The following is a 15952-nucleotide window of genomic DNA, read 5'->3' on the forward strand; positions in this document are numbered from 1 at the left end:
GTTACCTTTAGGGTAAGAGGGAGGAGAGTGGGATCAGAGACACACAGGTGATGATTCTGCTGATTTTATTTCTTAAGGGGAAAGAAACCTGAATCTAGCAAATAATATGTCAAGACTAGCTGGAAGTATGTGGATATTATCATACATCTTTTTTCATGTATAAACATGTAATAGTAAATACTATGTAAAAAGAAATAAATAGTAAAGTTTTTTAACTTTTAAAATAAAACATGCTTTAAAAGCGACTGCTACTTCCCCCCCGCCACCTCACTAATACAATTCTAGTATGATAAAAATGAATACCCTGCTTTCATCGGAAATTTCTAGCTTATACTTTCTCTCTCTCTCCCTTTCTCCTTTTCTCTCTCTAGTCCTTCATCCCTCCTTCTCCCTCTCTGTCTATATCAATTTTGCTTTAAGAAGAAACTGGGAATTAAACAAACTGGGATCAATGATGTAATGTATCTTTAGTACTTTGGATTTTACTAATTTCCTATAGTTTCTGAGAGTTATATTTTAATCACATTCATAGAAACTCAGTCAGTCTGGCCAATGGAGGAGGATAGTATAGTCCTGCTCTTTCAAATTATGTCGAGCAAAATGGCTTTCTTCTCTGGGAACGCACTGTACTCAAAGATACAAGGTATTAGACTAGAGGCTCCCTTAAGTTACAGCTAGTTCTAACATTCTAGAACTCTAACACAGACTCTTTCTTCTGTTGGATTGTTCTTAAGAAACTAGACAGTGTTCTAAATACTAACCCTCATAATACCCTAAATAATACAGTTAGTATGTTAAAAATTAATTAAAAGAATGGTCATCACAACTTTGAATTCCATGGTACACTTTCCACAGATGCTTCTATTTGTACCATGTTGATTAATAATGTGACCCTTTCTTTCCCATATTTAGTGATTTAGAATCTAGAAGAGAAGTAAAAAAAGAAGAAGGTGAAGCTTTTGCACGAGAACATGGACTTATCTTCATGGAAACGTCTGCTAAGACTGCTTCCAATGTAGAAGAGGTAAATAAGAGGCCCTTTAAAATGTTCATCTTTATAATTAATAGAAATGTTTTACATATCTTCATTTTATTATTTATTTTAAGTTTTTAGTCGGATGGCCTTTGAACATCATAAAGTAGGAAAATTTCTTCCCTTTGAAATACCTTGCAACATTTACCTTCTGTCAGACTCTTAAATCATATTGAGCCTTCTCTTAAAGCCTGAATGCTTTCTTACATCTTTGTACATATTTTCCCTCCCTCCATTTTTCTAAACAATTTCCTATAGTTTCTGAGAGTTATATTTTAATCACATTCATATAAAGTCAGTCTGGCCAATGGAGGAGGATAGTGTAGTTCTGTTCTTTCAAATTATGTTGAGCAAAATGGCTTTCTTCTCTGGGAACCCACTGTACTCACAGATATAAGGTATTGGAGTTCTTTGGGTTGCATGGTAGGGAAATCTTTTTTGTGTTGCATGGGAGGGAAATAAAGAACACGCTAATGAAATTTGGAAATGTTTCAAGACACCAGAACATTTGTAGCTGTTTATATCCACTTCTGCTTATTTTTTAAATTTTATTTATTTTTTTAACTGTCAATATATTATCACATCACCACTTCTGCTTAAAGTATTATAGTATTGCTGTGTAATATTTTACAAAGCATAAGAATTCTGTTTCATCTATTGATGAAATTTGTATTATTTCAGTTATTTCCATTGATCAACCTGAACTGTTGGAACTTTTCTGAACACAGTGTATTCTTTTATGCTGTATGTGTTTGGAGGCAGTGTGTTTATACATATTATAAATAGATGATTACATAGTTGATCCTTTCTAAGGTAAATGTATTACGCTTATTTTATAAAAAGAGGTAATGAAGCTAAGAAAAGTCGTAGTTTATCCAAAGTAATGTTTAGTTCCCGATTTCTGGATAAGAACAGCTTATAAGAGCAACTAGCGAAAGTAGTTCTGAAAAATGATTTAAGAATCACTGTTGTAAGGATAACAGAGGTCAGGGTCTTGGGAAACAGCTAGCATGTGCCTTCAACATAGTAAGCAGTCAGTAAATATTTATTAAGTCAGGAAACAACAGGTGCTGGAGAGGATGTGGAGAAATAGGAACACTTTTACACTGTTGGTGGGATTGTAAACTAGTTCAACCATTATGGAAAACAGTATGGCGATTCCTCAAGGATCTAGAACTAGATGTACCATATGACCCAGCCATCCCATTACTGGGTATATACCCAAAGGATTATAAATCATGCTGCTATAAAGACACATGCACACGTATGTTTATTGCGGCACTATTCACAATAGCAAAGACTTGGAATCAACCCAAACGTCCATCAGTGACAGACTGGATTAAGAAAATGTGGCCCATATACACCATGGAATACTATGCAGTCATAAAAAAGGATGAGTTTGTGTCCTTTGTAGGGACATGGATGCAGCTGGAAACCATCATTCTTAGCAAACCATCGCAAGAACAGAAAACCAAACACCGCATGTTCTCACTCATAGGTGGGAACTGAACAATGAGATCACTTAGACTCGGGAAGGGGGACATCACACACCGGGGCCTATCATGGGGAGGGGGGAGGGATTGCACTGGGAGTTATACCTGATGTAAATGACGAGTTGATGGGTGCTGACGAGTTGAGAGGGGCAGCACACCAACATGGCACAAGTATACATATGTAACAAACCTGCACGTTATGCACATGTACCCTAGAACTTAAAGTATAATAATAATAATAATAAAGAAAGAAAAAAAAAAAAAGAATGATACTTGGAGCTCTTCTGATTAACCCTTGAACATAGAAATTGACCACAGTAATTCTACAGCATTGATATTTTCACTGAAGAATTCTTTCTTAGGTAAAATATTATACAGTCATGCGTTGCTTGACAACAGGGATACATTCTGAGAAATATGTCACCAGGTGATTTCATTGTCATGTGAGCATCATAGAGTGTACTTACATAAGCCTAGATGGTATAGCCTACTACACACCAGCTATAAAACTTGGTGCCAGAGGAATGACATAGTGATGATTTCCCTTAGTTTTCTTTTTGCCACATACCCAAGACTGGGTGCTAGAGAAACAGGCAACCTAGAAAGGTCGACAGGCGCAGAAAAAAAGTTTTCTAGCCAGAGAACCAGGAAATAGGCAGGTCAGAACAGTGTTCACAAGTCAGAACACTCTTAGAAAGTAACCATTCTGTAGCCAAATATCAGAGAAAAAATTGTGGCTCTGCTTCCACCATCCCCAGGCAATAATGAAGTAGCACCCTACCACCACCATTTCCCTTTTTGGAGTGGAGTCAGAGGAAGCCAACTAAAGCAGTGGTTTAAATAAGACCCAGAGTCTCATAAAATAGTATCTAAAATACCCATGTTTCAATAGAAAATCATTCATCATACCTAGAACCAGGAAGATCTTAAATTGAATGAAAAAAAAAAAAGGTAATAGGTGCCAACAGTGAAATGGCAGTGATGTTTGAATTATCTTACAAAGATTTCAATACAGCAATCATGAAAATGCCTCAACAAACAAGGAACATGCTTGAAACAAAAGAGTCTTAGCAAACAAACAATTTGAGCAAAAGGAATGCAAAATGTAAAAAAGGAACCAAATAGGAATTTTAAAACTGAAAAAATACAGTAATTGAGGAATTTTAAAACTCTTTCAAAGCTCTTTGTACACTGGAAAAAAAAACTTAGTGAATGGGCTCAACAGCAGAATGGAGATAAAGGAAAGAAATAGTGAACTGGATAATAGAACAATAGTAGTAACTACTTAGTCTAAACTGCAGAGAGAAAATTGAGGAAACAAATGAACACTGCCTCAGGGACCTATAGGACTATAACAAAAGCTGATGTTATACTTTTGTTATAACTATGTTATATTCATCATAAGTCCTAGAAGGAGAGGAAAAAGGAATGGCTGTGAAAAATACTCAAAGAAGTAATGGCTGAAAAATTCTTAAATGTGGCAAAAAGTATATAAACCTACAGATTGAAAACAGCCCCAAAGAGGTTAAACCCAAACAAATCCATGTGATGACAAACCTCTGTATGGTCAAATGTCTGAACGTGAAAGAAAAAAAATCTTGAAAGCAGCAAAAAAATGGCACCCTACCTATAGGGGAAAAACAGTTCTAATGATAGCAGATTTATCATCAGAAACCATGGAGGACAGAGAAAATAGCACAGTGGTTTTTGTTTGTTTGTTTGTTTTTATTATACTTTTAAGTTCTAGGGTACATGTACACAACGTGCAGGTTTGTTACATAGGAATACATGTGCCATGTTGGTTTGCTGCACCCATCAACTAGTCATTTATATTAGGTATTTCTCCTAATGCTATCCCTCCCCAGCACCCCCACCCCCAACAGGCCTGGGTGTGCGATGTTCCCCACCCTGTGTCTAAGTGTTCTCATTGTTCATTTCCCACCTATGAGTGAGAACATCCTTGTGATAGTTTGCTGACAATTAAAATTTCCAGCTTCATCCATATCTCTGCAAAGGACATGAACTCATCCTTTTTTCTGGCTGCATAGTATTCCATGGTGTATATGTGCCACATTTTCTTATTCCAGTCTACCATTGATGGACATTTGGGTTGGTTCCAAGTCTTTGCTATTGTGAATAGTGCCGTAATAAACATACGTAGCACAGTGTTTTTCAAGAGCTGAAAGAAAAGAACTATCAGCCCAGAATCATTTACCAAGCAAAGAAAAAAAAATTCGAAATGAAGGTGCGATCAAGACATTCTTAGAGAAGGAAAAACCAAGACTTTGTTAGTAGCAGAGTATTTGCATAAAAGAATGGCTAAAGGAAGTTTTCTAATAGAAGTGAAATGATTGAAGAAAGAATCTTAGAAAACCATAAAAGAAGAAAAATAAGAAATAAAAATATGGATAAATATGATAGACTTTTTTCTTCAAGTCTTGCAAATTATGTTTGATGTTTGAAGTAAACAAACACTGTCTGATGTGATTATCAGTGTATTCCAGAAATAATATAAGCCATGGGAATAAAGGAATGCCAAGGGATTTGATTAGCCTACAGGAAGGCAGGAGAAAGAAAATAGAAAAAAAGTAAAATGGCAGATGTAAGCCCTCATATATCAATAACTAAATGTTGGTGGTCAAAATACACAAATCAAAAGGGATTGGCAGAGAGAATTTTAAAAACAATGGCTCAGCTATATGGTATCTGTAAGAAACTCACTTCAAATATACCAGTACAGTTAGGTTGAAAATGATAGGTAGCTACATTAATATCACATAAAGTAAACTTAAGAGCAAAAAAAAAAATTATCAGAGTGGGACATTATATAATGATAAAAGAATCAGTCCTCCAGAAAGATGTAACAATGCTAAACGTGCGTGTACCAGATATGTGAAGCAAACACTGATAGACTGCGAGGAGAAATAGAGAAATTCACAATTATGGTTGGAGACTTCAGCATCCCTTAGGTGCCCACAGAATATGTACCAAGATATAGACCATGTCCTGGGCCATAAAATGAACCTCGATAGATTTTGAAGTATTGAAATCATACAGAATGTATTCTCCAAACAGAATGGAATTAAACTAGAAATGAGTTTAACAGAAAATAGGAAAATCTACAAATACTTGGAAACTAAACAGTATGCTTCTGTGTGTCAATGAGCAAGTCTTGAATTACAAAAAATACATTGAACTGAATGAAAATGAAAATACAACATACCAATTTGTGGAAAACAGCTAAAACAGTGTTACAAGAGGGAAATTTATACCATTAAATGCACATAATAGAAAAGAAGAAGTCTTTCTTATACCTTATACAAAAACTAACTCAAGATGGATTAAAGACTTAAACATAAGACCTAAAACCATAAAAACTCTGGAAGAAAACCTAGACGATACCATTCAGGACATAGGTATGGGCAAAGACTTCATGATTAAAACACCAAAAGCAATGGCAACAAAAGCCAAAATTGACAAATGGGATCTAATTAAACTGAACTTCTGCACACCAAAAGAAACTATCATCAGAGTGAACAGGCAGCCTACAGAATGGGAGAAAAATTTTGCAATCTATCCATCTGACAAAGGGCTAATATCAAGAATCTACAAAGAACTTAAACAAATTTACAAGAAAAACACCCCATCAAAAAGTGAGCAAAGGATATGAACAGACACTTCTCAAAAGACATTTATGTGGCCAACAAACGTGAAAAAAGCTAATCATTACTGTCATTAGAGAAATGCAAATCAAAACCACAATGAGATCCCATCTCATGCCAGTTAGAATGGCAGTCATTAAAACGTGAGGAAACGGCCAGGTGTGGTGGCTCACGCCTGTAATCCCAGCGCTTTGGGAGGCTGAGGTGGGTGGATCACGAGGTCAGGAGATTGAGACCATCCTGGCTAACAGGGTGAAACCCCATCTCTATAAAAATACAAAAAATTAGTTGGGCATGGTGGCAGGCTCCTGTAGTCCCAGCTACTCGGGAGGCTGAGGCAGGAGAATGGCGTGAACCCGGGAGGCGGAGCTTGCAGTGAGCCGAGATTGCGCCACTGCACTCCAGCCTGGGTGACAAAGCAAGACTTCGTCTGAAAAAAAATGAAAAAAAGTGAGGAAACAACAGATGCTGGAGAGGATGTGGAGAAATAGGAACACTTTTACATTGTTGGCGGAAGGGTGATTTAGTTCAACCATTGTAGAAGACAGTGTGGCAATTCCTCAAGGATCTAGAACCAGAAATACATTTGACCCAGCAATCCCATTACTGGGCATATACCCAAAGGATTATAAATCATTCTATAGAATTACATGCACACATATGTTTATTGCAGCACTGTTCACAATAGCAAAGACTTGGAACCAACCCAAATGCCCATCAATGGTAGACTGAATAAAGAAAATGTGGCACATATACACCATGGAATACTATGCAGCCATAAAAAAGGATCCATTCATGTCCTTTGCAGGGATGTGGATGAAGCTGGAAACCATCACTCTCAGCAAACTGACACAGAAATAGAAAACCAGACACCGCATGTTCTCACTCATAAGTGGGAGTTGAATAATGAGAACACATGGACACAGGATGGGTAACATCACACACCGGGGGCTAGGGGAGGGATAGCATTAGGAGAAATACATAATGTGAATGACAGATTGATGGGTGCAGCAAACCACCATGGCACGTATATACCTTTGTAACAAATCTGCACATTCTACACATGTATCCCAGAACTTAAAGTGTAATAAAAAAGAAAAGAAGTCTGAAAATAATTTTAACTCCTACTTCAAGAACCCAAAGCAAAATAAACCCCAAAAAAGAAAAACCCAAAATAAATTGAAGGGAGGAAATGTTAAAGATAAGAGCAGGGATCAATTAAGTTGAAAACAAAAATCAGTGAAACTTAGAGCTGGATTTTTTAAAAACTTCAGTAAAATTGACAGACCTCTAGCAAAATTGACAGAAAAGGTGCAAGTTACCGATGTCAGTAACAAAACAGAAGCTATTACTACAGATTCTCCAGATATAAAAGAGGTAATTAGGGAATGCTGTGAATAGCTCTACCCACATAAATATGACAACTTAGATGAAATAGACCAGTTTATCCAAAAACATAAATTGCCACACCCATCCAGTATGAAAAAGTTAATTTGAGCCTGGCCAACATGGTGAAACCCTGTCTCTACTGAAAATACAAAAATTAGCTGGGCATGGTAGCAGGAGCCTGTAATCCCAGCTACTCGGGAGGCTGAGGCAGGAGAATTGCTTGAACCCAGGAGGCAGAGGTTGCAGTGAGCCAAGATGCACCGTTGCACTCCAGCCTGGGCGACAAGAGCAAAACTACATCTCAAAAAAAAGAAAAAAATTGCATAGCCCTATAAACTTTAATGGAAATTGAATTCATAGTTTTAAAACTCCCATAAAAGAAATCTCTAGGTCCAAATGGTTTCACTGGAGAATTCTACCAGACATTTAAAAAAGGGATGAACACCAATTCTAGACCATCTTTTCCAGAAAATAGATGTAACACTTCCCTATTTACTTTATGAAACTGATACTACTCCGACACTAAAACCAAAGACAATACAAAAAAAGGAAAAGTACAAACCAATAGCGTTTATAAATATATAAGCAAAAATCCTCAACAAGATACCAGAAAATAGAATTTCAACAATATGTGAAATTGTGTGTATGTATGTATATAAAGTGTATACGTCATGGCCAAATGGGGTTTATTCCAGGGATGCAAGGCTTGCTCTGTATTCAGAAACAAATCAGTGTACTCCACCATTTAGTAAGATAAAGAAGAGAAACCACGTGATTATAGCAGTTGATGCAGAAAAACCATTTGACAGAATTCAACACCCATCCATGTTTAAAAACTCTCCAAAAAATAGGAATTGAAGAGGACTTCCTCAACTTGTTAAAGAGCACGTAAACATACACCGAAAAAAAAACCCACAACTAATGTTATACGTAAGGGCAAAAGGTTGAAGGCTTTGTTCCTCAGATTAGGAACAAAGCAGGAATGTCTGTTCTCACCATTAATCAACATATTGATGGAAGTTCTAGCCAGTGCAGTAAAGCAAAAAAAAAAGAAAAAAAGAAAAAGAAAAGGCATACAACTGAGAAAGGAAGAAATAAAAACTGTTCTATTTGTGGATGATGTAATTGTCTCCGTAGGAAATCTCAAGGGATTTACAACAAAAAAATGAACTAATAAGTGAGTTCAGCAAGGTTGCAGGATACAAGGTAGACATAAAAATCAGTCATATTTCTATATTTTAGCAATGAAAACATGAATGCCAAAACTCAAAATATATCATTTTTAAGCACACAAAAAATGAAATACTTAGGTGTGAATCTAAAAACAGCATGTGCAGGCCATACACTCTGAAAACTGCAGAACTAGTTACAGTGATTAAAGAAGTAGAAGAAGATCTAAATAAATTGAGAGGCATACTATGCCTACTGTTTGGAATATTCAATCTTGTAGAATGTCACTTATTCACAAATTGATATAAATGTTTAACACAATTCATATCAAATTTCCAGTATGATGTTTTATAGATATAGACAATATTATTATAAAATATATATGGAAAGGCAAAAGAACTAATGTAGCTGACACAACTTAGAAAAGGAGAATAAAATGGGATGAATCCATCCATTGATTTCAAGTTTTACATAGCTAATCATCAGGACTGTGTGATACTAGTAAAGGGATAGACACATAGATCAATGGAACAGAATAAATAACCTGGAAACATGCATGCAAATAGGCACAACTAATTTTTAACAAAGATTCAGAAATAGTTAAATGGAAGAAGATAGCCTTTTCAACAAATGGAACTCTAGCAGTTATAAATCCATAGGCAAAATAAATGAACTTCATCCTAAGTCTCACACCTTAAAAAAACTAACACAAAATGAATCCTGGAGTTAAATGTAAAATATTGACGTATTTATCTTTTAGGGGAGAAAAAAACCCCAAAAATTTCAGTATCTGAGCATTGGCATACGTGTCACCAGAAGGATGATTCATAAAAGGAAAAAGTGATAAATTCGCCTTCAAAAACTTTTGCCCTGTTAAAGACTCTGTATAAGTAGATGGAAAGACAAATCTTCAGACTGGGAGAAAATACTTACATACCAAGTACCCAACAAAAGACTAGTGGCTAGAAGTAAAAATTCTCATAAGTATTGAGTAATTTTACCCAGTAGTAAAAAACAATGCAATTACAAAATGGGCAAGAGAGATATGAGCAGATATTTCATTGAAAAGGATCTACAAATGGCAGATAAGCACTAGAAAAGATCTTTGAAATCACTAGCCTTTAGGGAAGTGGAAATTAAGACCTCAGTGAGCCAGGCCTGGTAGGTGTAAGCCGGTAATCCCAGCTACTGGGGAGTCTGAGGCAGCAGGAGGATCACTTGCACCCAGGAATTTGAGACTAGACTGGGCAACACAGACCCTGTCTCAAAAAAGAAAGAAAAACACCCAATGAGCTATCACCACATACCTGTCAGAATGTCAGAAAGGCTAAAATGAAAAATACTGAGAACACCAAATGCTGAAGAGAATGTGGAGAAACCAGATCACTCTTACGTTGCATGTGGGAATGTAAAATAACATAGCCAGTCTGGAAAAAGGGCAGTTTCTTTAAACACTAAACATGCAACTACCATACATCCTAGCAGTTGCACACCTGGACACTTATCCCAGAGAAATGAAGACTTAGGTTGACTCAAAAACCTGTACACAAATGTTCACAGTAGTTTTATTCAGAATGGCCAAAAACTGGAAACAGACCAGAGACATTGGGTTAAACGACACTTCAGTGGCTGTGTGGTTACAGTGTGGTCCCTCTATACCATGGAATACTACTCAACAATAAGAAGAGGGAAAGTACAGATACTATACAGCAATCTGGATAAATCTGGAGAGAACCGTGCTTAATGAATCAAGCCATTCTCAAAAGGTTGATCCTGTATTATCCCATCTATGTAACTTTCTTGAAATGATAAAATTTTTTTGTAACAATGTATTAATACTATAGTTTTATATGAAGTCACCACTGGGGGAAACTACATAAATGTTACACAGGATTCTTCTGTATTATTTCTTACACCTGCATGTGAATCTATAATTACCTTAAAAAGTTTAATCAAAAAATAACTGTGTACATCCAACTTAAACTAATTAAATTCAGTCCTTTAACACCATGATGACAATTTTAAAAATGAAAATTCATCAGGAAGAAGCCTCCCAACCACAATAAAATACTAATGTTAGAATATGGAATATGGCTATAGGAGCTTGTTGGTATTTTTATGAATTCTTGAGAAATACAGATTTTCTTTTTCAAATTATTAAATTTTTGCTGATACGACTTTTTCACAAGAGCTCTTTATGTCGCATTTCTGCACAGGGCAAATTTTTATATAAATAGTTCCCTCCATATATGTTTAGCACATGCCTAACAAATAATAATTTTTATTGTGCATAGACTTTATTGTCTGTTTTGGTTTTTTTTCTTTTTGAGATGGAGTGTTGCTCTCACCCAGGCGGGATTGCATTGGCACAATCTCAACTCACTGCAGTCTCCACCTCCCAGGTTCAAGTGCTTCTCCCACCTCAGCCTCCTGAGTAGCTGGGACTACAGGCATGCACCACCACGCCTGGTTAATTTTTTGTACTTTTAGTAGAAACGGGGTTTCACTATGTTGCCCAGGCTGGTCTCAAACTCCTAAGTGATCCACCTGCCTTGGCCTCCCCAAGTGCTGGGGTTACAGGCATGAGCTGCCACGCCCAGCATATTATGCATAGACTTTCTTAATTAACATTTCTCAGAAGTAGCCAAAGATGAAATTGTGCTAATATGAAATAAGAAAGTCCTGGTTAGAAGATAAACAAAACAAGCCGCATTCATTCACAATGTCTGCGTGTCAGATTTTTAAGTAGAAGGCATTTTTTGGACAATACACTTTTATTCTTTAGCTTATTTTTCTACATCATATATATCAAAGCATTTTGGTAGGCTCAAAATGAAGTTGATAGAACTGTTGTTAAGCCTTGTTTTATTTTGTTTTTTTTGAGATGGGGTCTCGCTTTATTACCCAGGCTGGGGTACAGTGGTTTGAACTGTAGCCTCAACCTCTTGGGCTCAAGTGATCCTCCTGCTTCAGCCTCCCAAGTAGCTGGGATGACAGGTGTGTGCCACCATGCCCAGCTAATTTTTTTGTTTTTTTGTAGAGGCAAAGTCTTGCCATGTTGCCCAGGCTGGTCTCAGACTTCTGGGTTCAGGATATCCTCCCATCGTAGCCTCCCAAAGTCCTGGGATTACAGGCTCAAGCCACTGTGCCTGGAAAGGCTGCTGTTTCAAATTAACATAATCAGTACTCTCACTTAAAAAGCTAAACCTTTATAGACATCATCTAGTTTTAGAGGTTATCACCATGTAGACAGTTTGAGTCTTATATCCCATCTGTTGAGCAAATGCCAGAAATATTTTTACCTATAAATATTTCAGTATAAGTAATTTTTAAAAATATAATACAATACCATTATCATATATAACTAAGCAGTAATTGCTTAATATCTAATATAAAGTCTTAGTGTCATCCCTTTTATTTCATTCAACAAGTAATGTTGGAAAACAAGTATTTAGTTTCTTTATTTGGGATCAAGGAAGATTAACAAAAGGATTTCTTTCTCCTTAGAGAAGTAGGAAAGAGGAGAACTAAACCAGTACTTACTTGGTATCTGCCTTTTGATAGGCATTCACCCTCAGTTCCTATGACAGGAGAGCCAAGACCACTATGCAGCTGACATATTACAATATACTAACTCAGAGATTTAAGCAAGAATTATCCTGCAGAATTAGATCCAAGGAGGTAAATGTTAGGCATGCATGGCCCATTGATTCTTGATCAGGTTGACCCTTGGACTTGGAAAAAACAACAATTATAGTAATTATGGGGAAGTTTTTCTAAGTGCCATGCCTTACGTTTTTGCTTTTCAAGGACTCAGATTTGCCTAACTGTGCCATCCTTTTGTTCCTTAGGAGAATAAGCAGAGCTGTATGGGAGAGGCAGTTTAGCACAGTGGGTAGAAACTGATATGGGCTCAGACAGGATCTATCCTCAGCTTGCTCTCTGGAGGACTCTCTTCTGTGAGAGCCGATCATGTGATGGGTTAAGAATAAGGCAGGTATTCTAATGACACATTCCCGTTTTCTTTTTTTTTTTTTTTTTTTTTTTTTTTTTGAGACGGAGTCTCGCTCTGTAGCCCAGGCTGGAGTGCAGTGGCCGGATCTCAGCTCACTGCAAGCTCCGCCTCCCGGGTTCATGCCATTCTCCGGCCTCAGCCTCCCGAGTAGCTGGGACTACAGGCGCTGCCACCTCGCCCGGCTATTTTTTGTATTTCTTAGTAGAGACGGGGTTTCACCGTGTTAGCCAGGATGGTCTCGATCTCCTGACCTCGTGATCCGCCCATCTCGGCCTCCCAAAGTGCTGGGATTACAGGCTTGAGCCACCGCGCCCGGCCACATTCCCGTTTTCTAGTGACAGTGGTGGTTGGCGTTTGGACTTTTCAGGGAAGGTCATCATCCTCTTTTTTATAATCTGTTGAGAATTATTCACATCCCAGCTGATCCTTGGCAACCATGTGTAGAGAAATTTTAATGCACAGGGAACTCTCTTAAAATATTTTTTAGACTATTATTATTTGTTAAGGTTAAATATAAATGGCACATTGATGATGTTTAGAATTGGATCTGTTTCCTTTTGATGTTGTGCTGTAGTCTATTTATACATTTTAACCAAGACGCAGTTACTTTAATACAAGTGGACACCATGAAGTTTAACTGTTACAGTTCCCTATAAGGGACTGGATAATTTACAGCACAAGATAACAACAGCTTTGTTCCAGCACTAGCTGTGTTGTTGCTGGAAATAAGTTTACTATTAATCTATAGATTTCCTATTAATCAGCTTTATGATTTCATCCAAGAAGGATCTGTTGAGGGGGAAAAGAGGCAACCTGGTAAATGAATGCAAAGGATAGCTCCTCATAACACAGAATTATCTGGTCCAAAATGTCAGCAGTATTGAGATTGAGAAATATTGAATTAGAATAATAAAACACAGTTCAACTCAAGGAAATGAAGCACCCACTCAGCATAATATATGAATCCCCTTTATTCACTTAGTAATAGGAGGGATGATGCTATGATATTAATGTTAAAAATGACTCAAAATGCCATGGCTTATGCCTGTAATCCTGGTACTTTGGGAGGCTGAGGCAGGAAGATTGCTTGACACCAGGAGTTCCAGACCAGCCTAGCCAACATAGCAAGACCGTGTCTCTATTTAAAAAGAGAGAAAGAGAGGGAGAGGGAAGAGAAGAAAGAAAAGAAAGGAAAAGAAGAAAGAAAATAGATGATTGATTGATAACAGACAGACAGATAGGGTTTGGATCTGTGTCCCTGCCCAAATCTCATATCGAATTCTAATCCCCATTGTTGGAGGTGGGGCCTGGTGGGAGGTGATTAGATCATGGGGGCAGTTTCTTATGAATGGTTTAACACCATACTGCTTGGTGCAGTTCTCATGATAGTGAGTTCTCACGAGATCTGATTGCTTAAAAGCATGTAGTGCCTCCCGCCTCTTTCTCTTTCTCCTGCTCTGGTCATGTGAAGTGCCTTGCTCCCCGTTTGCCTTGTGGCATGATTGTAAGTTTCCTGAGGCCTCCCCAGAAGCTGAGCAGATACCAGCATCATGCTTCCCGTACAGCCTGCAGAACCATGAGACAATTAAACCTCTTTTCTTTATAAATTACCCAGTCTCAGGTATTTCTTTATAGCAGTGTAAGAAAGGACTAATACAGAAAATTGGTACTGAGAAGTGGGGGTTTGCTATAAAGATACCTCAAAATGTGGAAATGACTTTGGAACTGGGTAATGGGACGAGGTTGGAAGAGTGTGGAGGGCTCAGAAGATGAGGAAAAATTTGGAACTTCCTAGAGACTGCTTGAACTGTGAGCAAAATGCTGATAATGATCTGGACAATGAAGTCCAGGCTGAGGAGGTCTCAAATGGAGAAGAGAAAATTACTGGGGACTGGAGCAAAGGTCACTTTTGTTATGCTTTAGCAAAGAACCTGGCTGCATTGTGCTCCTGCCCTAGGGACCTGTGGAACTTGGAACTTGAGAATGATGATTTCAGGTGTCTGGCAGAAAAATTTTCTAAGCGACAAAGCATTCAAGATGCGACCTGGCTGCTTCTAATAGCCTGTCTTATATGTGTGAGCAGAGAAGTGACCTGAAACTAGAACTTAGACTTGAAAGGGAAGCATAGCATAAAGGTGATAAATTTGTAGACTGGCCACGTGGTAGAAAGAAAAGCCCATTTCAGAGGAGAAACTCGGATAGGCTGCAGAAATTTGCATAAGTAAAAAGGAACCAAATGCTAATAGCCATGACAATGGGGGAAGGCATTTATCAGAGACTTCACAGGAGCCCCTACCTCACAGGCCCAGAGGCCTAGGAAGGAGGAATGGCTTTGTAGGTCAGGGCCAGGGTCAGGACCCCACCACCCTGCACAGCCTCGGGACACTACTCCCTGCATCCCAGTCACTTTAGTTCCAGCTGTGGCTCAGAGGGGCCCAGGTACAGTTCAGGTCACTGTTTCAGAGGGTGCTAGCCACAAGCCTTGGTGGCTTCCATGTGGTGGGAAGCCTGTGGGTGCACAGAGTCCAAGAGTTGAGGCTTGGGAACCTCTGCCTAGATTTCAGAGAATGTATGGAAAACCTTGAATGTTCAGGCAGAAGCCTGCTGCAGGGGTGGAGCCCTCACAGAGAACCTCTTCTGGGGCAGTGCAGAGGGAAAATGTAGGCTTGGTGCTCCACATAGAGTCCCCACTGGGGCACCACCTAGTGGAGCCATGAGAAGATGACCACGTCCTCCAGACCCCACAATGGTAGATACACCAACAGTTTGCACCCATCGCTTGGAAAAGCCACAGGTACTCAGTGCCAGCCAGTGAGAGCAGCAGTGGGGTCTGAACCCTGCAAAGCCACAGTGGTGGAGCTGCCCAAGGCCTTGGGAACACACCCCTCACACCACTGTGCCCTGGACGTAGGACATGGAGTCAAAAGATCATTTTGGAGCTCTAAGATTTGGTGACTGCCCTTCTGGGTTTGAACTTGTATAGCACCTGTATGTAGCCCCTTTCTTTTGGCCAATTTTTCTTTTTTGGAATGGGAGTATTTACCCAATGCCTGTGTCAACATTGTATCTTGAAAGTAACTAGCTGTTTATTTTACAGGCTCATAGGCAAAAGGGACTAATACATATATATATAATGCTTCGTTTCAAGCTGGGGGTGGTAGCTCACGCTTATAATCCCAGCACTTTGGGA

The 15952-nt window shown here is 38.3% G+C and overlaps 1 protein-coding gene across 2 annotated transcripts in view; it reads left to right on the forward strand.

Moving 5' to 3' along the window:
* The window catches only part of RAB2A (RAB2A, member RAS oncogene family), a 103425-nt gene that overhangs the window by 71701 nt on the left and 15772 nt on the right, over positions 1 to 15952 (forward strand). For both annotated transcript variants that reach the window (NM_001193860.2, XM_015145400.3), the window contains 1 exon segment: positions 913 to 1024. In NM_001193860.2, coding sequence (NP_001180789.1) covers positions 913 to 1024 — 112 coding nt within the window.

The sequence above is a fragment of the Macaca mulatta genome, chromosome 8 (genome assembly GCF_049350105.2).
Source record: "Macaca mulatta isolate MMU2019108-1 chromosome 8, T2T-MMU8v2.0, whole genome shotgun sequence".
NCBI classification, from domain to species: Eukaryota; Metazoa; Chordata; class Mammalia; order Primates; family Cercopithecidae; genus Macaca; species Macaca mulatta.